Here is a 22,282-nt window from a genome sequence, read left to right on the forward strand (position 1 = left end):
GTCTACAGCTGCCGCGAAAATAATTGATAAAAAAACAAAATGTATTTGTCCACCCCTTTGTATTTTGGCAGAGGCATTGTAAAGGCCTGGTCATTGCAAACCCCCCAAACAAGTCCATCACCACCAAACACATAAAATGATAAAGTGATTACCTTCCCAACTACTATTCGCAAAAGTATTAAAGGGTGTTAAAAGAAGGCGTCGCAGCCTGCAATTTTGGGACCCGTTATGTAACGTTATCCGACGCACTTCATCGGGCCGTGGTCAGCCTTTTGAAATACACCGGGCCAGGACATTTGTTGACATTTTTGGAGGCTACGGCGCAGCCGTCCTGGGCCTGCCAAGTTTTATGCGCCATGATAAGCATTACGCTAACGCTGCTGCTTCTGGGGGCGGCGGAGGCCTTGTTGGTGTCGGCGCTGCCCGCGGGCGTGGGCACTTTAACCGTGTAGAGATTATATTTATTTGATAGATAAAACAATAGTAAGATCGGTAAAGGTGATACAGCGAGCCTGAGGAATTGTACTTGGAATAGAAACCGAGTTGAAGTAAAGAGCAAACTAAAAACCAATAGTCTAAATAATTAAACAGGAAAGCAAACGAGCATGGTAGCGCTTATACGCCAAGGATAAAACCAATTGTTAAAAAGAACAAAAAGAATATAAATTTCCTTTAATTGCCCCCGTTAATACAGTATCTCAATCGCTCATGCCAGTCCGGGTATCTATCGATAACAGTTTGTCGGATTAAGCATTCGCCAACTTGCTTAGAGTAAGCGTTCATTAAGACGCTGTTTGGGAACATCGGTGATCTCCGATGCATTTTAGGAGTACCGATCTCGTTCTCTCTCTGAGCGATATGAATGTTTTCGGTGTTTGTAGTAACTGCAGGAAGGGCGAGAGCGGCGGTAACCATTATAACAAAAGTGAGGATGGGAGAGGTCTTCATTTTGAGAATGTTTGTTATTATTTGGAGTGTGAAGACTGTAATAAAAGTAAGACAGAGAATTGTAAGCAAAAGGTGAGACGTATAGCAGAAAGCCACGTTGAATGAAGGGTGCCAAGTAATCGTATTGTTAAAACGATGAAGAAGGATGGTTTGAACAAATAGTGCCTTTGAACAGCAGATTAACCCCCCATTTATATAATCAGTTGTTTCAATATATTTACTTCATTGCTTATTTTAGTAAATAGCATACATAACTGCTTTAAGCATCCATTTGTACATTTACTCGTAGTGCTAACCTTAAGTTATTAAACATTTCTATTTATATGTAGAAAGTATTTATTTTAAATAAGAGCTGTCAACAAATAATATACGCATAATATTCTCTGACTTATTAACTAATTAATGACTGAATAGCTTAGCTTAATTTAAACAATTTCTTATATTAACTAAAGCAATCAAATTCAGCTTTAGTCAAGCTTTCTAACAGTTTATTCATGAGTTTAGTTATTTATAAGAGTGGTTATTTATAAGAGTGATTATTTATGGGCGTGATTATTTATGGGCGTGGTTATTTATGGGTCTAGCTATTTCACCGCCACGGTTCGACTAATTTACGGCCATATGGATATTTTAACGGTGTCATTGCCCCCTGGTAGGAAGCGCCACACAAAAGCTAATTGTATACGGCAATTACCGATATAAAAAATCGAGACACGTACAATTTGGACTTTTTAATAATATACAGCCCGATACGTGCACGTGTATACGAGTTAAAACGATACCGTAATTACGGACGCGTCTATTTTAAACTAAAAATATAAATAATGGGTGGTGGGTGGTAATGGTAGGTGGTGCAGATGGTCGAATGGTGTTGAGGGTGCAAAGGTAAATTCTGTTGGTTATCTGTGGCTTCGCAAAACGGCTGTATGCCGTCGATTATTTGCACTGTAAAAGTATCCACATGGCCGTAAATTATTCGAACCGTGGCGGTGAAATAACTACACCCTTATTTATCATGTACAGATCGCTAAATAAGCCGGAAGTGAAGGCCTTTGGTACAACACGCTTTTTGCCCAGTGTGGCGGGCCGCGCGCGAGGGATACCTACCGACATGTTCGTTAGGTGGTTCTTGGCAACACCTATAGACGACTAATCCCTATCAAAATCAATAACCTGAGACAAGAGGACACCTTAGTTCCGATGTAGTTCGGTACCGCGCAAGTCGAATTTCACTGGGGATAAATGCTCCGGCAACTAGATAGCCAAATTAAGCAGGCGACCCAACCCTCTCGGCGGTTCGGCATTTCTTTTAAAAAGAAAGCACATAGCTTTGAAACGCTGCAGCCAGCTCTTCTCCCGGTCGGGTCTTAGACAGTTCGCCGCGTGATAAGCTCTCATTCCCCTGCCTCTTTACATCTCGCCCCCTAATCAAAGGCCACAGATGCGGGATGGATGAGCGGAGCAGATAGGCTGACGATCTGCGATCGGCATGATGTTGCGGAGGCCCCACGCCGATGTTCGGGCAAGCATTGATCCATAACTCCAATTCTGATAGTAATTTTATGGGAAGGTAATAAGCTAGATACTGAATACACTCCGGATTCAGGCTCCCTTTTTACTGCTGCATTGGTGATGCTGCCGCATAGAAGATAAGGGACATCGGAGACGGGGAAGAGGGGAAAACCCCGCAATGACGACTAGACAGTAACACGTAGTGTAGCAATACGTATTTATGGATGGTATAAATGAGAAACGATGGAGTTTTTCAGCGACAGCTTTGTGCCTCGACATTTGAACATTCATCCGGAACCCACCCATCGAGAGCAAAATGTCGGAAAAGGAGCAGACCATAGTCGACCCGAAATATGACGGTGGAAATGGTAACGTCAGCGATGGCGATGCCGCCTTGCAGTTTCTCAACAATGGCACTGCGACAGTCATGACAGAGGCCGATGAGAAGCGATTGCTTAGGAAAATAGACCGCACCATCATGCCTCTGATGTGTGGGTAGAGAGCTTCTTGTGGATCTGCTCCCCTGGAAATGGAACGATGAACTGACAATAGAGTCACAAAGTTGCGTGCTACTTTCTGCAATACCTCGACAAGACCCTCAGTAAGTCCAGACCAACGACCGACTTTATTCAACTCCTTTTTTTCCTCTACCGGATAAATCAGTACTAACGCCCCAACAGTCAACTACGCCAATGTCATGGGACTGCAAAAAGACACAGGCATCAACACGGATCAGTACTCACAGCTGGCCCTCATCTTCTACGTCTCCTACCTAATTTTCGAGTTCCCTACCGGCTACCTGATGCAACGGCTCCCAACGTCCAAATACCTCGGATTCAACGTCTGCGCCTGGGGCATGATGGTCGCGTGCACCGCAGCCGCAAACAACTGGGCGGGACTAGTGACCTTGAGGGTCCTACTGGGGTGCTTCGAGGCCGTCGTGGCTCCCTCCCTGATTCTCATCACCACCATGTGGTACCGCAAGTCGGAGCAGCCTCCCCGGGTTGGCTTGTGGTATGTCGGTACGGGAATTGGCAAGATGGTGGGCGCCTTGACATCGTTCGGGTTCCAGCACTACACGGGCAACGTCATGCGGTCGTGGCAGATCATGTTCCTCGTGTTTGGACTGATAACAGTCGCCGTCGGTATCCTGGTCGTTTTCTTCATGCCCGACAGCCCCATGAAGTCGCGTTTGACCGAGGAAGAAAAGTTCTGGGCCATCGAGCGGCTCAGAGGTAACAAAACAGGTGTGGAGAACAAGCATCTCAAGATGTACCAGGTGGTTGAGTGCTTTCGAGACCCGCAGACGTTTCTACTCGTCCTGATTGTGCTTTCTTCAAACATACCCAACGGCTTCATCAGCAGCTACCAGGCCTCTGTCATCCAAAGTTTCGGATTTACTTCAAAACAGGCTGCCTTGCTGTCTATACCCTCTGGCGCCGTTGCCTGCTTTGCTACAATCACTGGAACCTGGTTCGCCGGTAGATTTAATCTCAGGGGCCCCTTCATCCTTGCCACCCTCGGTATGGGGTTTCTTGGCAGCAATCTCATGGCCTTTCTCCCCGAGGATGGTTATGTTGCGGGAAAAATGATCGGCAACTACTCGGCCAATTTTATCGGCTCCTCCCTACCTCTCATGTACTCATATGCCGGGGCCAACTACGCCGGACACACCAAGAAGGTTACCATGAACGCCATTGTGCTGATATCATTTTGTACGTACCCGTGACCAGTTTCTGATCTCGTCCCAGCAATCACTGTCACCCACCTGCTCCTCATCCTTCCCTCTGCATGCTGCTCACCTGCCGTCTTTATTCAGGTGTGGGCAACATTATCGGCCCCTTGACCTTCCGCGATCAGGACAAGCCGCGCTTCATCCCGGCTAAAATCGCCATGGTCGTGTCGACTGCGTTCGCCGCTCTGTTGACCGTCGTACTCATGCTCTACTATATGTGGGAGAACAAGAAGCGGGACCAAAAGTACGCGCATGAGGCCCACAGGGAAAACAGTGAGTTTTTCGACCTGACGGACCGCGAGAACCATGAATTCAGGGTGAGTAAAAAAAAAAAAAAGCATAAAATCCCCCTTGATAATCTTCTTATCGTTTGACTCAGGCTCTAACAAAAAGCAAATGATCAGTACGTCCTGTAAGCGGCCTTATCTGTGGATGGAGGTAGTATCTAGATTAGGGACAGAGTGTCCTGGAGCTTTTTTCATGACTTGGATTTTATCAAAAGAACTCAAAAAGGTACACCAATGTCATTCTATTGGCTTAGATAAACAATATGACGTCCCTGATTTTTCCCAATATCGTACGACATGCAAGACGGCCCGAATCGGCGACGGAGTTTCCCAATCCGGACAAGCCGCTGACGGGCGGACTCGCCAATCTTGAAAGCTGCGCAAAGTTGAAGTCAAACCAACGAACGGGTGGTGATTGATGAGATAGGACCTTTAATGTCATTCAACAATCACTGCTGACTGTCGTTCGATATTTAAGGACCGCTTTGGCCTTCATTTTCCTCCTACGGCTTGAGCTGTGATATCTTCCACAATAAGCAAGTACCAAGAGTTCTCTAATTTGCAGCCTCTCGACACATTTGTTCCTGACCTATTTACCAGACCTGTTTATCGAGTCTCCCTCATTGGCCATGGACGTATCCAGCCACACAGGATCTGTCGCTGCGGATGTCTCCAACTCATCAGGCCTTGCTCCGCCAAAGAAGCAGACGAAGCTGGCCGCGATTCTCAACCGCATTTCGCCATCCAAGAAAATCTACCCGGCCAACACCCAGCAGGCCAGTGCGTCAGTCGAGTCCGTAGACACTATCGATGAGCTCAAGGAGCAGCAAGAAACAGATCAGTCTGCTGGCAAGTCTCCTTCGCATCCCACACACACCTTGTTAGGTGACTACAAGAGGTCGTAGATCACTTTTTTGCTGACTTATGCTTATATTGAGCAACAGCAGAGAAGGACAGGGTAGCAGCGCCCAGAAGGACACGAAAGACTGGGATGGACAAGCTCTCCGCAGGCCTCGGGGGCTGGGTTCCCGAGAGACCTAATGGTTCCGGTGTTGGCCCGTATTGAGCTAAGGGAAAATCATTTAATAGCAACGCTGGGGTGACAGTGACAGTGACAGTATTTCTCAACAAGCCATATCTGTATGGCACGCACAGACTTTGTTGGAGTATCATTTGATTTGGCTTCAAAAAAAATCATTACTTTTTATGTCACCACGTCCTTGAGAACTTTCTACACCATTCCGTAGGGATGAATGGAGTGCTGGGCATGAGACACAGGCCCATCACGTGCATCATTGACCACGAGAATAAGTTAGGAAAAGTATACGAGAATGTAGGCTAGGTAGGCAGTAGGTAGGATAGCCCGCACCTGAGGAAAGGCGGATCAATTGGGAGACCAACTGAAGAGGAGAAGGCATAAATAACGCATAGGTCTAGAGCGTAAGTCAAGGCTGTTGGAAAGCTTAATTCGGGTGAATCCCATTCAATGGGCCTCTAGAGCCGGTCAGGGGGTTGAAGCATGCCTACCCAACATTTATTCCTTGAGACTGTGCAGGATAAAACGAGCAGGTAAATGGCCGAATTAAAATAAAAGAACCAGAGTGCGTGGTAATAAACATTGTATATATTATAAAGCTAGAATTATACAGTCTCACGTTGGTGACAGTCTAAAAGACTGTTGCAAGAACACAGGTTGTACTTGCATGTGTTTGACCGCGCGATCAAGATTAACCACAGACCATTATGAACGCATCGGCAGGTTTCTGACCGCCTGGAAGTAATTGAATAAGTGCGTGGCCCAGAATCCCTTCTCGTCGTTACGATTTCCAACTTTCTTCTTTAATTTTCCCTCCATCTCGCGAGCCCAAAGGTAAGCCACGGCAGGAACAGTAAACCATCTACCTGCAGAGGACATCACCAGTGGAGCGGTCAAACTCGCAGCGGTTCCTGTCGATGCCGAAAGCGTAGTTGATGTAGCCGCCGTCTGACCAGGTGTAGAAGTTGTTGTTGCCCTCCATGTACATGCAGTCGTAGTCGGTGTGGAGGAGACCAGTCTTGAGCTCGACCTTTGTCCACCCGGCGATGCCCTCGGGTCTCTCGAGGTGGTAACCCTTGTTGTAGCAGATGACGGCGGGGTACTTGGCCGGGTCGGGGTTGTTGTACCACATCTCGCGGACGGTGGCCTGGGTGAAGGCCTCGCGGGCGGCGGTCCAGTTGCGCAAGTCCTTGATGAAGATTCCGGCCTGCTTGATGGCCTTGTTGACGGCCCTGGTGGCAAGGTCCTGGAGGATGGGCGTCAGGACACCGATGATGGCGCCCGAGATGACCTGGCGCTCGACGAGACTGCGCTTGGGCTCCTCGGCTGCGATCTGGGCCTCGACGTGGCCGGCGGTGCCGAACTCGATGGCCGCAGCCCCGGCGTCCACGTTGGCGACTGGTGCCTCGAGGGTGGTCGGGGCAGCCAGGACGCTGGTGGCAGAAGCCAGGAGGAGGATGTTCTTGAACTGCATCTTGTCTGGTGGAGGGAGGTTGGTATTTGCTGGGCAGCGAAGGAAAATGAGGGAAGAGAAAATTAAAAGAAAGTGTTTAAATGAGTGTGGTATCTCAAGCTGTGAGAGGTTGTGAGGATGAGGGAGAAGAAAGGGGAATAGAGAAAGATTCTGGTGGTTGCATGCCGCATAGTTGTAGAAAAATGACTCCCGTCCTCCCCTTCCTCAGCGTGATGGTGTGTTTCTTTGTGGATTTCCTCACCACCCTCGTCGCCAAGGTAAGTAGAGACACCTCTTTCTTCGTTTGTCTGGCTGGATCTCCACAGTTGGGGTCTGCAGTTGCAACCATCGCACTGCGCAATATCAGGAAGGGATATAGCTTATCTTGCTAATTCCTTTTCTCACTGGCCAAATCATCGGTAAAAACACCCAGGTTCTCAACCTGTATGGCTCTATTTCTGGGGGGGCCCAAGGAGGCGAAGTAGGTTTGTGCCGGCCTGGTGAGAAGCTAAGGGGAGGTAAGCTGCATGCCCAGCCGTTTGATGGTGGTGAACTCCACCTGCGAGGGCCTTCATAAAATATGCTTAGAGTATGGCCAAGATCGGCAGCCCCGCGGGATGTAAACCATTAATGTCCACTAGCCATTCGCGAATGTTGCCGAAAGGTCATAGCACTGATGTTTGTCCGATCGGTTGGCTTGCCGTCATCCGATTGGTATGAGGATTGGATGGAAACAGGGATGCCTTCTCCTTTTTCCTTTCGCGATCCCCATCCAGTTCGCTCAGCTAAGCCCCACAGGAACCTGGCTCACCGACGATGATACCATGGTTAAGGATTCAGGGATGTCATCATATCGTTAAGTTTCCAGATGCCCACCAATAAGCCCGCCGTACCTCATAGATTGTCCATAAATGAAAATTGGCCCAAATCACACTCTAAAGCAAAAAAAAGTGAGGCCTCGTGACACTGGCCAAGTAAATGAGGTGTGAGTGGAATGGCATGCCGTGCATGAATGATGAAGGGTCTTGTCGCGGAATGTCACCGAGTCTAGTCCTTTTTTCCCTTTGCTGCTGTGCTTCACTGAGCTATCGGGGTTCTAATTGGCGGGCGGATAGCCGTTCAGCCCTGGAAGGGCAACCTCTCGTGGGGACGGATCTCTTGTTCCCGGGATATCCCTGCTTGTCACTTCTACTACTCTTTTTACTTTGCCCTTTACACATGCACACAAAGTAAGTCCTGCTCCGAAGCGAAGCCGTTGGTCAATGCGAAAAATTGAGCTGGGAATGTGCTATAGCGCAGCCCAGTCATAGGGCCGGCCATTTTGATCCGTGGTTCTATCGCGGCATCTTTTCGCCGTAATTTGCTCGGATATCCACACTTGAACTTGGTCTTCTTTGGAACCAATACCCATTGCAACAATTCGATGGTTATTATAGCCCTATGAGAGGAATTCTTAGTTGCCCATCCTGTTGTTCCTCGGTTGCCGAGTTCTGTAATAAATCTCGCGTGCATTTTTATCACAGCGAAACCCGCGTTACGGCGGCCAAAACTGGTGGTCGCATGGGGCATCAACAGTCTCGGTAGCCAAACAGTCCAATATGGCTTACATTTCCGCGTGGGACTTTGATGAGCAACCTGAACCATTCTCCAGCGCAGGCCATTCATACTGCACGTGCACGGAATTTCCCGTCGCAAAAGGTATCGGAAAGTCGGCATGCGCTGGCCGTTAAGGTGCTCCAGTGCTCTCTTGGCAAGTGTCAAATGGGCATGGTATCAAACCGAAGGGGGCAGCACGAGTCAGGAACGTTGCATTCTGGCGATGAAAACAGTAGCACGGCCAAACATAGCATTCTCCTTCATTTGCCCTGCCTCATCTCTCGGGCGGTTTTTTGTTTTTCCTTCCACATGACCATTTACTCTCAACTCACAATGCCTTGTATGAGCAACTCCATCTCGGGAATTTATTGGAGACCCGTTTGTGGATTTGACGACGGACATCACCACCAGTCGCCTCTCATCCCCATCTTACATGCTTAGGTCGGCCAATCGGCATGAATGGCGAGGGCACGGTTGCGTGCTGCATGAACAGCCCGACCTACAGTGAGGGTCGTCGAACATCATGAGCCCAGAATTACAGACTGCATTACGACGATAATATTTCACTCGAGGGCCTTCATGTCGATACGCAGATTTCTTACTTGACAGCTACCCATTTCCTTCACTCAGTCTATTCACCTGACCCGATGAGTGCGTTTTCTGGGTTCAGGGTGGTACATGTGCGAGAAGGCTATCAGGCGTAAATTATTGCATACTGGTACTTTATTCGTCGCATTCTTGGGCAAGATAGCGCCTTGTACGAATTCCTCAGCGTGAGTCTGCTAATATGGGAGCAGTTCACTCGGCTCATATCAAGCATATTGGCCTGCCCACCAAGTTGCAAACTGCTTGTCTGTACCCCGTTTACCTCGCAGGAAAGGTCCATCATCGATACTGTGTTAAAATCAGCCGTCAGTAGTCAAAATAATGTGTATTTGTGATGTTGCTATTCGAACGCCTCATTCATGCACTTTTTATTACTTGGGACTGTACGTTGTGGGCCCCCTCAAAGAGGGGGTTGCAATATCATGATTTTTGACAAAATCGTGGGCCACTGTCGCTAATGAAAAACCCGGCTGAAAAGGGCCGTACCATAAATTAATGTAAAATGAAGCTTTATGTAAAACAAATACTTTAAAAACCAAAATGTTATTACTAAATGTAAAACTTTTATTTTTTTACGTCATTTTGTAATTATAATTTAAATTAAATTGAATTAAAAATTCTTTCAATCAAATTTGAATTGGTACTGTTAATATATTATTCCACCCCCCCCCCCCCCGGTACAAGATATTAATATAAGTCTTATAAATATAAAAGAAAAAGGTTTGACAGTAAAATTGATTAAAGGTATAAAGTTTAAAATTAAAATTAAAAGGATGGTGTTTTGGCTGTAAGATTTAAAAGAAAACAATTTTCCAACCAATTTATTTATTTCCTACAAAATTTAATAAAGAAATAAATGTAATAAAACAAATTAAAACTAATGGTGAAAGAAAATTTATATAATTAATATATTTATCAATTTTTTGATATAATTAAGTTTTACATTAATAATAATAATGCAAAGTGTAATTTAAATTTAAACAAATATAATATTTGTACTTATAAAATTAAACATTAAAAAAAACTTTATTATATTATATTAATATAAATATTTAAATTGAAGAATTAACTTTTCACTATTATATTAAGTTAATTTACTACATTTAACTCTTAATTAAATTAATTAAAAATTAAATTAATTTGTATAAAACCTTCCTTTTTTATAATTTACAGCCAAAACAATAGTTTGTTAATTTTACAACCAAATTTATTTTTTTATATTCAAAATATTTTTATTTATATTTTTAACCGGGCGGGGGGGATAATATATTGCGAGTACCATCCCAATTTAAAGCCAATATTATTTTATATATAATATTGTAAATATACTTATACTGTATATCTTTAAAACACTATAGAAATTAATAATATAATGGTTTATTTATTTATTTATTTGTTTTAATTTTGCGTTGTATAACGTTGCAATTGCCGGTTTATATAGTCTCAGGGCTCATCCCTGAACGGCGCGATCCCAATTGAGCTGTGGCTCAATTGGTGGCTTTGCTTTGTACCTGTGGGTCCAAACACAAAGATCACAGCGGTTCAGGTCTGAGGACAACTTGTTCATTTTGGGCTCAAGTGGAGGTGATTTCGCCAATTCGGCGACCGACACTCCGTTATAATTAATTAAATAAAGATCGTAAAAATAAACGGTTTGCACGTTGGATATAGGAATTAACGAAATAATTAACAACGATTTATTTTATATTTTTAATCGTCATATTGGTCGAATTGGGATATGGGTGCCTTTAATTTTCAAGTGGAGGTTGGATTTTTAATAAATATTTAACTTTTTTAATTTCTTTTAATTATATTTTTATTTTAAATAAAATTTATATGTTTTGGCACGTGGGGGGGTGGTATATACGTATATATTATATATATAAGTTTTGGCTAATATATTACGTAATATAAAATGTTAAATAATCGAATAGGTAAAATAATAAATATTTTTAATAAATTTGCAATCGAAACGGGTTTATATTTTGACCAATTTTAACGATATTAACACCAAGATTTTAACGATTATATAACCGGTGTAACCAAACGGCCACGTTTAAAAAGTTTCTTAATATTATTTAAATTGCGTATTTTATATCCAAATTTAATATATTTACATATTTTTAAATTTTATTTTATATTTATTTTAAATTAAATAAGAAAATAAACGTTATTAAATTATTATACTTATTAGATATATAGGCTTATTATACCAAATTATATTTTTATAAAACCTTTTATTAATAAATATATTAATTATTAAATATTTATACAAATTATTAAATTTAACATATATTTATATAAATAAAAAATTAACGAACGATAATTTGGAAAGAAAAATTATACGTGGGTATTAATATAATTATACTTACTATTATATAAGAATAAACGGTTTATATATATTACTATTTATATATAAACTTTTGTATAGGGCGTTAAAAATAATATTATTATTATTTAATTTTATTTTTATTCGTATACACCGTATATAAATATAAAGTTTTAACCATTAAAAAGCCTTAATTTCAAACTTTATACCAATATTTTTACTGTTTTTTTAGCATTTTTATTTAATTAAATATTCATAAATAAAAAATACACAATTAAAAAACTGTATCGCCGTTGCGCATATAATGCGCGCACAGTGTGTGCACAGTGCGTATACTATGCGTTAACCTCCACTTGCGGCGATAATTGACAAGATGTCCTCAGACTAGAACGGGCGCGATCTTTTCGGCCAATTTGATTGGTCGAAAAGCCGTGTGGCTGAAAGGTACATGGAGCGTCCGGTCCACCACTGCGAAGCAGGGGTGGTCTAGTCTGAGCACTGAGACTACGGTTTATATGGGTTAAAATATTTGTAAGCTCGATTTTCAAGAAAAATTTTGGCCCACGATTTTGTCAAAAAATCATGATATTGCAACCCCCTCTTTGAGGGAGCCCACAACGTACAGCCCCCAAGTAGTTTGCGTAGTATCATCAGCCGTCATGTAATCCCTCTTTTCCTTTTTTTTATTATCATCATTTCGATCCTCGGCGCGTGCGCAAGTCCATAAATCCATACAGTTCATAACCTAGATCTCAGGCATCCCTTGAATACCGACTGGCAGCCCGCCATCGCTCTCCATATCGCAAGATAAGGATGGGAATAGGAGCTACAGAGGCGATGAGACCCGCCAAGCAGGTAAATGCCCAACCCCAACCCAGGCCCCGCACGAGCGGCGCGACCATCAGGGGGAGGAAAGCACCCATCAGGCACCTGAGGATGATGACGCCGGTAATAGCCGAGGCCGAGTAGACGCCAAATGCATCGACCACGTACGCCATGAGCGGCATCGCCGTCAGCATGATGGACACGCCCATGAGCACGACAGTGCCAAGCAGGACTGGGAGCGGGAGGCGCAGTTCTGCCGACCAACCGTAGCCGGCCGTGGCGAGGGGTACGGTCACGGCGCCGAGGACGACGAGTGGCAGGCGATATTCGGGGAGGCCGCGGCCGCCATTGCTGTCGCGGAGCTTGATGTAGATGCTGTCTAGGAACCGGTTGCAGATGAAGATGGCGATAAAGCCTCCGAAGCCTGTAAGTGGCGCATCGTTAGGGATTGAACGGTTCTTTAATGAAAAAAGCAGAAGGAAAGTCAGGGAGGCAAGGAGGTACGAAAGTACGCCGTATATGAGATACCACCGAACTGATGAATGTGACAGAAACACTTACTCCAACTCAGCATTGAAGCACCCGTTTGTGCAGGCGTCATTCCATACCGATCCGCCAACATTTCCGGCAAAGTCACCGAAATGATGTAAAAATACGAAAAGGAGATGGAGCCGGCAAACGCAAGGGCCAAAAGCACCCCAGAACCCCACAAAACGATGCCCGGCCGCAGAATAGCCTCGTACAGCATCTGCCCGCTGCTGACCGGAGCCTCAACCTTCTGGCACTCGTGCACGGTTCCGTAGGCCACGCGTCGGCTTCTCTCCTTGGCCTCTCCAACGGCGGCCCTCCTCTTCTTTAGGATGGCGACCTTGTAGGTCTCGCGGAAGAAGCACAGAAAGATCAGCTCGCAGCCGGCGGCCAAACCGGCGCTGATCCAGATGAAGCTCCGCCAGCCAAGGGTCTGGGCGACGGCGCCGCTGAGCATGGGCCCGATGGCTCCGCCGAGCATGGGGGCAAAGATGCACAGGCTCATGGGCTTGCCGCGCTCCTCGCGCACAAACATGTCGCCGACGATGGCCGGGTTGAGGACGTTTGTGGCGACGGCGGCGCCGGTCATGGCCCGGGCGGCGATGAACATGTCGGTGCGGCGGCACGTGGCGGCCAGCACGGTGGTCAGCACGAAGAGGATGTTGGCGCCGTTGATGACAGGCCACCGGCCGTAGATCTCGGACAGTGGGGCGATCAGCAGCGGGCCGGCCGCCTCGCCGAGCTCCCAGATGGTCACCAGGAGGGCAGCGCTGGCGGCCCGAGAGGCCGAATCCCGGGAACTATCATCATCGCCGTCCAGGTCCCGAACGATTTGTGAGGCGACTGGGACGACGGAAATGCAGGTGAATGTTCTGATTTGTTGCGTGGTTGGTGGTTTGTCAGCCTAGTGTTCATTAGGGAATGCAAGGAACAGGGGTTGGGTGGCGACTTTGGAGGGCGGCAAAAGGTCTCGGATATTCGCGGATGAAAATAAATGGTGGGGTTGGCAGCGAAGGGAAGAAAAAAAAAAAAAAAAAAAAAAAAAAAAAAAAAAAAAAAAAAAAAAAAAAAGGATGGTTTGCAGGGAACGCAACAGCACAGGAAAAATTGCAGAACAAATTCTCGCATCAAACAAAAAAAAATGCACTCACATGCAGAATGCAAAAAGGGCCAACAAGCTGACAATGCTCCATTTGAAGGCGGGCGCCCACTCCATCGGATTTTCCGGGTCACCTTTGGGGTCAAACTCGAGCAGCTCTCCATCGACCAGGACGGCGCCCGACTCCTGAGAGTCGGAGCCAATGTCGTCAGGGTCCTCGGTCACCGCATGGCGGACATGTTGCTCCGCGACTGTTCCCAAAAGGGGGTCGTTCTCGTCTGCTAGTGCGGCGTTCATCTATTTTGTTGGTTTTATTATGTGGTGTGTTGCAGGCAGTAGAGAATGAATATCTGCCTGGGTAAGAATGAGAAACAAAGCCAAAGAAAAATTAAGCAGCAGAGTGAACGAGGTTGTAAAAGAAGAAGAAAAAAAACAGAGTTTGGCGCAAGGCCGGGGAAGGCGTCATGTCCATCCTGGCTTCTTGTCTTAGCCTGGGATAGGCTTGGCCTCCAAAAGGGTCCACTGCCTAGTTCCGGGGTTGCATTTGCGCTGCGCTAGCGGATTCGTCAATTCAGATCGTCAATTGAGTGACTCCAACCCGTCACGCCCTTTGGCTGAATAGATGCTACTGTGCTACTGTACCACGTCAAGCACTTACAAGTGTACACCCTGTTCACAGCCGCATCTTAAGTTGCTTACGCTAACAAAGGTTTTGTCCACTGCAGCAGTTGACCAGAAGTTGTACTGCTTCAATGCATGAAGTTGGCAATGCTGGTGTCAAATTTATTATTTTCTAGAGAGGCCTAAGCGCCCAATCAACTGTTCAAATTTAGCAGGCATTTTTGTAGCAACCCAGTATAATCCAAACTACAACATTCAACTTCCTAATTTTCCCCCAAATTTAGTTTGCCCTGTGAGATGTTCATTCTATTTCCCAAGTTAAACACTCTTATAGTGAGATTGTGGTTGCATTTAGATCTAGACATTTAGATCTAGACCTCAAATATAGACAATGTTTTATACATACTAGGTACCTACCTAGGTACCTAAGGTATATATATATATACCTGTTACAATTGGAGAAAGTATATTCTACTCGTTCCAAATCGATTGATTCATACGTTTATTAAATGCTTGATGCGAATATTCTTTTTGTAAACACCATTGACAGCTAAAATGAATCATATGATTGTTCGCTAAACCTTCCCAATTTTCTACGGTTCAGCCACTTCAGCTGGTAGCGCGCAGTCACAAAAGCCCCTCCTCCACCTCAATCTCTTCCCGCCCAGGGCTCCACTTATCCTGCAGACCCTTATCCAACGTCTTCTCCAACTTGTCACGACCCCACCACTCACCCCAGCTGGTAAGGAAGATCAAGTCTTGGTCTTCGGGGAGATCGTTCCTCGTGAACGCAGCCAAAAGACTGGCCGCGCCCTCTTGGACGGACTTGCCGCCGGGGATGTTTTTAAACTTGTCCGCAAAGTCCGTCTCGCGCGACAGACCCGTCGACGGGATGAAGCCCGGCGATACGGCAACCAAGCTGCAACCCCGAGGGCGAAGCTGACGGCTCCACCAGTGCGCGTTGAGCAGCTGGGAGAACTTGGTAGCTGGGTATGTCTTCATGGCCTCGGCGTCGGATCCGGCCTTGAGGATGGTTTCGAGCATGCCTGTGATTTTGTTTTTGTCATGAGCACGAGCGGGCATTTCAACGGCCTGTGTATAATTCACGCGGTCACGAGAAAACTCAAAACAAAAGTTTGACACTTACTCGGGTCGGATACCTGCTCAAACGCTCCCGACGACACAACAACTACCCTCGTCTTCGACTCGACCACCTTCTCCCGGAGCAGATGCATCAAGTAGTGCTGGCTCAGGTGGTTGACGACATAGCTCTCGCACCACTTGCCGCTTCCCGTGGGCGCCTTGCGCTCGGCAGCGTACGCGACGGCGGCGTTGAGGAAGAGATAGTTGATCGGTTCCGAACCGAGCCCGACCAGCGTGTCTTTGGCGAAGCTGCGGACTGTGCCGAGATCGTTCAGCTGCAGCGGGAGGACGTCCAAACGGTGCGTCGCCGTGTCGTACTTGAGCGCGTCAAAGGCCTCCTTGGCGGCAGAGGGGTTGCGCGCTCCAAGGATGACGCGATATGGTTGCGCCGTCGAGGATAAGAGTTGCTTGATCGCCTCGAACCCCTGTGATTTATCATGATTGAGTTAGTGATCGGCCCGTAAACAGGGGCTTTTTGTTTATTTGTTTATTGCATGGGATCCTTCTCACGGTAGCAGAAGGTCGTGGGTTCCGATGATCCCGGAATTACAAGGTGCAATATGGGAACTTGAGGGGTTGGGAAATGGGTGAAGACGTCGGGGCAGAATGATGTCATGTCATGTCATCTTACCAGACCCGAGCTGACGCCTGTAGCGACAATTGTCTTGAATTGATTTGCAGACATGATTTCAGCGTCTTCTTCAACAGATAAACTTTGACTTCAGAGTCAAGGGGATGGATTTTCGGATGAGAGGTGATATGCTGCTGTTTTTATCCTCCGCCAAGATCGATCTTGGGAGATTCTAGCGAGATCGATTTGAGCTGGTTGGCACCGTTTTGAGCGCTAAACTTTAGCGCTGACTAGCTGACAAATTCACCCCGTTGAGCCTGGATCGACACCAGCCCGCAGTGATCACAACCTCATCGTCCGCTGACATAAGCAATCGCTTGTTCGATCGATAGACACGTAATTATATCTGGACGAAATATAGGTTGGTATATACAAATAACTCATACTTGTAACAAGTTTGCATCCCATGGGATGTGTAAGTTCCAACACAGAGCTAGGGCAAATGCTTACTGATTATGCCGGTTCAGGTACTTAACCTGAGGTAGCTTTCTGTGAGTGCAAACGATTAATAATATCATGGCGAATCAAGTTCGGCGATGCACCTCTATCCCCTTGTATCTTTCAGCTTATGAACATGGCCCAGGGTCTTTATCTGATCCGCTGCCGATACTTCCCCACGACAACTGCCAGACTGCATGGCTAACTACATTTGGCAAATAAATGCAAGCATTCCCCCTACCGACGACAAAAACTTCAGTAAACTCAATAGTCCGTGCCAGGGAGCCGCCGCGAAAAGCAAGAATGTTTAAATGGACCATGTTCAAGGATTACAGGGAAGCATGTTTGTTGGTCGTCCAGTCCTTTACCGAACCGATGGGACACACCCAGGTGTAAAATACGGGCGGGCTTTTGCACTGCCGGGAGTCGTTTGGTGCCTGTCAATACCTCGAGGCAGCTACTTCGTTTTCTTTTCCTTGTGTTATTAATTTGGGAATATCAGTTAGTTCAACACCGATATGGGATGACGGCAGACAACCGTGGCGGATTTCAATATGCCTGGAATCTGCGTAGAACCCAAGAGTAGGTGATCAATGTGTCGTCGTTGCTGTGGACGAGGCTCACGAGACTCTGCTTCATTTTGCTTCTCGTGAGACGGCCGAGCTGCTTCACTAGCCACTGATTTCTGCCGGTCTATGCGAATGAGATTTTTTGACTGCCAGGTTAGCAAAATGAGCAACCCAAGCGCTACGCCTTGAACATTTGAAAGAATTGGGACTTTGTTACGATAGAGCAACCCGGAGCTGACACATTTCTGCCAAATGCCAGGGTTAGGTTCGTGACTGACAAGGAGGACGGCGCTGGTTACTTCCTGACACGGGTGCCTCTTCAGGCCGAGTATACACATGTTGTCTGTAGGTAACGGAGTCGAGAACTTCGAGCATCCGTGTCCGGGAGGACACCCCGGGGAGGAAAATCCCGGTAAAGAGCAAGCCGGCAAAACTAAACCAGGGCACCACGTGCAATTTGGTTCACGTGTCGATGGAGTTGTACAAAATAGACGTGAGCAGAGCGCCTGCCTTGCCGCTGCAGGCGTCAAAGCCGTAAGCATACGCGCGCTTTTCAACCTTCCCTGTTTGTTGTTGTATGGCATAAACATCAAGGAACTTAGCGGGAAGCTAGTTGGTTAAGCCAAAAAAACTTTGGACAGTTGATGGTGTAATATTCCACGGCAAAGCTCGCGAATGGGTTAATTACTCATCTCACTTCTATTTCTTGTGTTACTTTGTGACAGACTCTGCAGCATCTTCCACATACATTAAGTTCAAATCATCCCCAAATGACCGTGGAACCTCCCGCCAGCTTTGAAGAACCAACAATACGATCCGAAACATTCAAGGCAACTAGGATCGGCGGAACACCTCAGATCAAACTTGGACTGACATTTGATAAGAATGCGTAACCTTGTTCGCATTACTCAGCAGCTTTAGTGAAAAAAAAAAGATATATATAGAAAGGCCACCTCCCCGACAAAGCCCACCCTGTCACGATGCGTTTGAAGTCGAGCACTTGATTCACAGGAATAATATTGGTAAGGGGATGTGGTTGAAGATACACTGAATAGGATACACGGAAGCAGAGAACAGATGAGAAGCAAATAGAAATGAATGCAGCAAGTTTCATGCCTCAAGCTAGGGGCAGGAGGTTCCGGTAAATATATATGCTACTTTTTTAAGCACATGCAAAAAATCCACCTTCATTATCGAGGCCGGAATTGCACAACGATCCGTCAAAGCCTGCAACAACTCGTAGTTTAGGGAAGCCCCTCGACTTGTCTGCACATCCCTTCGTTCTTCTCGAACGTGTGTTGAAGCACTGCAAGAGACGTATTAGTCAATTCAGATTATACAGACATTTTTCCCCCGTTGGAGCATAATATTGTAAAGTGGAAAATGCTAGAGAAGGACTCATAAAGGCTTACGCAATAGGGTTGTTTGGTTGGGTGTTCATTTATGCAGAAATTTCTGTGATCTGGTGTTCCGATGTCGCAACATGCATCTCCAGTCGCGGGCATAAGGGGATCTGAATCTTGGGCCGCAACCAGGCCAGCAAGATAAAAAGCCGTAAGGACAGCTCTAGCGGTATGCATAATGAAGGAAGTCGATGAAAAATAGAATAAGAAATTGAGATTTAAGTAGAGCAAACTGAAAATCCACGCATAAGTTGAGGATCGAAGAGAGGATTTTCAATTTGTGCGAGGGACTGTGCATCTTTTATATTCCACGATATATGAAACGCACAACCTTTTGAGGCATATCTCATGTAATTTTGAACGTGACAGATTCATAAGAATGATTAACTCAAGGTTCGTTAGTTTGATCGCTACGCGAGTTAACGTTTGTGCTGCGATTAAGGTATGGGTGGCATCGGAGGATAGGGTTAGAATAACGGTGGCTAACTATCGCACGCACGTGGGCCAAGGTGCTTATCTAGAAGTATGCATATGCGACGTTTAACTCAACCCATGCTCCCTGTAAACCTTTCGCAGGACGTGAGTGTCAACCGTTGAGGGTTTAAGCTGGGCGACCAGCGCAACGTGCAGCCTGAACCGACGACCAACGCCAGCCAAAAACGGTAGCCATTTCCCGTGAAACTTAGAATTTCGGTGTAGTTTATTTTATAATGTGAGCTAAAATCAGTTTCAACGGTGTACTGACTGGTTAATCACAGCTTCTGCCCTAGATACTCTGAATTAAACCTCAATCACCAGTTTCTCGCCACTCACAGAGCCTGCTTTCAGCTCATCAAGAGCAGGCTGAAGTCCTCCGAGGCCGCCGGGTACAACACGGTAGGGGCCGGGGACGACTTCGGCGCTTTCCAACCAGGCAGGCAGCCCTTTACCATGAAGCCACGCCTGGATGTCCAGCCGCGAAGTGTACTTCTTCCCTCCATCCACCCAGCTCGTTTCGACGTCTTCAGGCACCACCACACTGGGCTGAATCCATTCCAGGGGCAACATGACCACCGCCGTTTTCCTCACGTCACTCTTTCCATCTGAGAGGAACCCAAGAACATTAGCGAGACTGTCTGCGCTGGCGTTGCAGTCTACCGCGACGAGGATGCGCTTGCCAGCGGCCGCCGCGGCGGACTTGAGCTCTTCCACAGCGGTGGTTGGTTGGTAGTCTACGACGAAGCTCGCGCCTAGCTTCCTGAGGGCGTCATGGTGGCGCGTGCTCGCTGTCGCATACACCTCTATTCCCAAGATTCGGGCGAGTTGTACAACCGCCCGACCGACGGAGCCCGCGGCGCTCCACACCAGGAGAGCGTCGCCGGGTAGAATCGAGCCGGCTTTCTTATCACCAGGCCCAATCGGATAGGGCAAGCCAAGATTATCAAAGAAAACCTGGGCCGCGGTGTCGACGGCCAAGGGCAGGGTGGCGGCCCCGGTGAAGGACATCGAATCCGGGATCTTGGTCACCGAAGAGACGTCCACCGCCGTGAAGGTCTGGAAGCATCCATGGTTGGGGTTTTGAGTCATGGTGCCGCTTGCATCCGCCAGTACACGATCCCCTGGCTTTAATCCATCGACGGATGAGCCGATTTTCACCACGACACCCGCAAGATCTGCAAGACCAAATGTCAGGCTTCCATGGAGAATCGTTGCAGAGGATCTTGACAGAACACAGTGTAACTACCTGCGCCGAGAATCTTTGGGTATGGCCCGCCCATGAACCCAAGAGTTTGCAATTTCCAGTCGACGGGATTGACGGCCAGGGCGTGGTTGCGGATCAGGACTTCGCTAGCGCCCGGAGTTGGAACGGGTTGTTCTTGCAAGACGAGGTCTTCCCCGACACCCATGAGGAGGGCGGCCACATTGGCAGTTTCCGAGGACATATTTGAGCTAAAGAGGTGGGCTATATCTGCAAGATGTGTCGTTATTTTGTGAATAGACGCGTGCTCAGGTATTCTTGTGCACTGGCCTGGAACAAAGTGATTTCAAACACCGTCAAACGCGGAATGTTAAACACTTATATATTCCTCTTGTCTCTTTATGCGCGTAAATATTCATATTTAACAGCTTATCTTCGACTGAAAGTTCTTTTGTCTCCGTTACTCGTCTCTCGGAATTGCGAAAAGTATCGCCGACAACAAAACGCAGGCGCAGCAGGGCGGTATTTTCGATTACCATGATTACCAATCGCCCGTGACGTGAAGCATTGAGCCGATAAGCCGCCAAATATTATATATGGCCTTAAGCGAACAGTCTGACAAATATGAATGCACGCACACCATGTGAGGGTCACATTGCGACAATCCACTCAGATGCTTACATGTCTCGGCAATCTGTGGATCGACTCTGACAAACGTGATATGTACAGCCGTGAGATATTAGGCGAATCTTTCGGTGAACCGCAATCGGAGCCGAGTCTAGGTAGCTTTCCAAGCTCTACAATCCTCATAGGCCCTGCATTAGTAATGAGGGACGCAGGCCAAGATGTAATCACGGCAAAAAGATAGCTGACACAGGATGTTTGCGAGCTTTCGATGAAGTGAGAAAGCTGTGGCCACTAAAAGAGGTAGTGGCCCATATACAAAGAGCACCTGATCTTAGAATCACAGGTGTACGGGCTGAAGCATACATACCTAGGCAATGCAGCGGTGTAACACATCAAGGTGGCCGCCAGAGTGAGGATGGAGGGCTAATGGCACTGAGGCCTCGGCATGAGCGTAGTTTTGCAGCATATTTTCCCCTTTATGGCACATATTCTCCTCGCATCTGCTGCAGTCGATTCCTTTGCTGGTCTCTGAATGCTACTTTGGCTTCGTTACCGTTGTGTTTTTGATTGGGCCACTGTCTTGCTTCGGGTGGCCACTCCAACATCCAGATACGTAACAAAGTTTACATCGTGTTTGTCATCATGGTGGTTCTTATGTTTGCCTGGTAAAATGAGTAGGGCAATCCAACCGAGAGAGTAAAAAATCACTTTCGAGAGTAGGTGGTATATTATTTGGCTTCCTACCCGTGCTACTCTGTCTGCGTGATGTGTTGGATAGAATCCCACAATAATGGAATCCCACTTTGCGCAGGAGGTTGATATTCTTGCAGCCGATATTTACCGAGGGGTCGGTCTCCTTACAAAACAGTCAATTTTGCTAGGTAACAGTAACATTTGACCATCTCACAAAGTGATTCGTGTCCGAACCAGGCATCGGCATCAGCAAGGATGCAGGGAGGTAATGAAAGCAAAATTCTTGGCTACTTAATTGGTCCTAGTCAGGCACTCTTGTGTAAAAGGCCCACAAAGGCTCAAGGTGATTTACAGTAGAGAATCTTTGGCCTAGGCCCGCGACTTGGGAGGTGATTTTACTCGCTATTTGGACTGTAACGGGAACGGATGCAGAGAGGACATTGCTTCCTCGTCGTGCGAAGAGATCGAATAGATACTTAAAGTCCCACAACTGACCAGCCGCAACCCCAAAAAAGCATACAGGGT

At 46.7% G+C, this 22,282-nt stretch overlaps 6 protein-coding genes across 6 annotated transcripts; 1 reads left to right on the top strand and 5 right to left on the bottom strand.

Moving 5' to 3' along the window:
• Nucleotides 1-672: 672 nt before the first annotated feature.
• On the bottom strand, nucleotides 673-948 carry PgNI_11318 (uncharacterized protein; the record flags this gene model as incomplete). Its single annotated transcript, XM_031131288.1, has 1 exon — nucleotides 673-948. One exon carries the CDS (start codon nucleotides 946-948, stop codon nucleotides 673-675), a length of 276 nt encoding a protein of 91 aa, XP_030976746.1.
• Nucleotides 949-2,776: 1,828 nt separating this feature from the next.
• On the top strand, nucleotides 2,777-5,548 carry PgNI_11319 (uncharacterized protein; the record flags this gene model as incomplete). The annotated part of the gene is made up of 6 exons (XM_031131289.1): nucleotides 2,777-2,951; nucleotides 3,023-3,061; nucleotides 3,141-4,175; nucleotides 4,280-4,512; nucleotides 5,031-5,367; nucleotides 5,427-5,548. 6 exons carry the CDS (start codon nucleotides 2,777-2,779, stop codon nucleotides 5,546-5,548), a joined length of 1,941 nt encoding a protein of 646 aa, XP_030976745.1.
• An 832-nt stretch (nucleotides 5,549-6,380) lies between these two features.
• Nucleotides 6,381-6,992, bottom strand: PgNI_11320 (uncharacterized protein; the record flags this gene model as incomplete). The annotated part of the gene is made up of 1 exon (XM_031131290.1): nucleotides 6,381-6,992. One exon carries the CDS (start codon nucleotides 6,990-6,992, stop codon nucleotides 6,381-6,383), a length of 612 nt encoding a protein of 203 aa, XP_030976937.1.
• A 4,931-nt stretch (nucleotides 6,993-11,923) lies between these two features.
• PgNI_11321 (uncharacterized protein) lies at nucleotides 11,924-14,357 on the bottom strand. Its single transcript, XM_031131291.1, has 3 exons — nucleotides 14,007-14,357; nucleotides 12,889-13,727; nucleotides 11,924-12,751 (listed from the first exon to the last, which is right to left on the bottom strand). Exons 1-3 carry the CDS (start codon nucleotides 14,249-14,251, stop codon nucleotides 12,255-12,257), a joined length of 1,581 nt encoding a protein of 526 aa, XP_030976938.1. The 5' UTR covers nucleotides 14,252-14,357; the 3' UTR covers nucleotides 11,924-12,254.
• A 717-nt stretch (nucleotides 14,358-15,074) lies between these two features.
• On the bottom strand, nucleotides 15,075-16,568 carry PgNI_11322 (uncharacterized protein). Its single transcript, XM_031131292.1, has 3 exons — nucleotides 16,350-16,568; nucleotides 15,723-16,143; nucleotides 15,075-15,621 (listed from the first exon to the last, which is right to left on the bottom strand). Exons 1-3 carry the CDS (start codon nucleotides 16,401-16,403, stop codon nucleotides 15,203-15,205), a joined length of 894 nt encoding a protein of 297 aa, XP_030976939.1. The 5' UTR covers nucleotides 16,404-16,568; the 3' UTR covers nucleotides 15,075-15,202.
• Nucleotides 16,569-19,539: 2,971 nt separating this feature from the next.
• On the bottom strand, nucleotides 19,540-20,681 carry PgNI_11323 (uncharacterized protein; the record flags this gene model as incomplete). Its single annotated transcript, XM_031131293.1, has 2 exons — nucleotides 19,540-20,411; nucleotides 20,483-20,681. The coding sequence occupies 2 exons, from the start codon at nucleotides 20,679-20,681 to the stop codon at nucleotides 19,540-19,542; spliced, it is 1,071 nt and encodes a 356-aa protein (XP_030976940.1).
• Nucleotides 20,682-22,282: the final 1,601 nt, after the last annotated feature.

The sequence above is a fragment of the Pyricularia grisea genome, chromosome VI (assembly GCF_004355905.1).
Source record: "Pyricularia grisea strain NI907 chromosome VI, whole genome shotgun sequence".
Lineage (NCBI taxonomy): Eukaryota > Fungi > Ascomycota > Sordariomycetes > Magnaporthales > Pyriculariaceae > Pyricularia > Pyricularia grisea.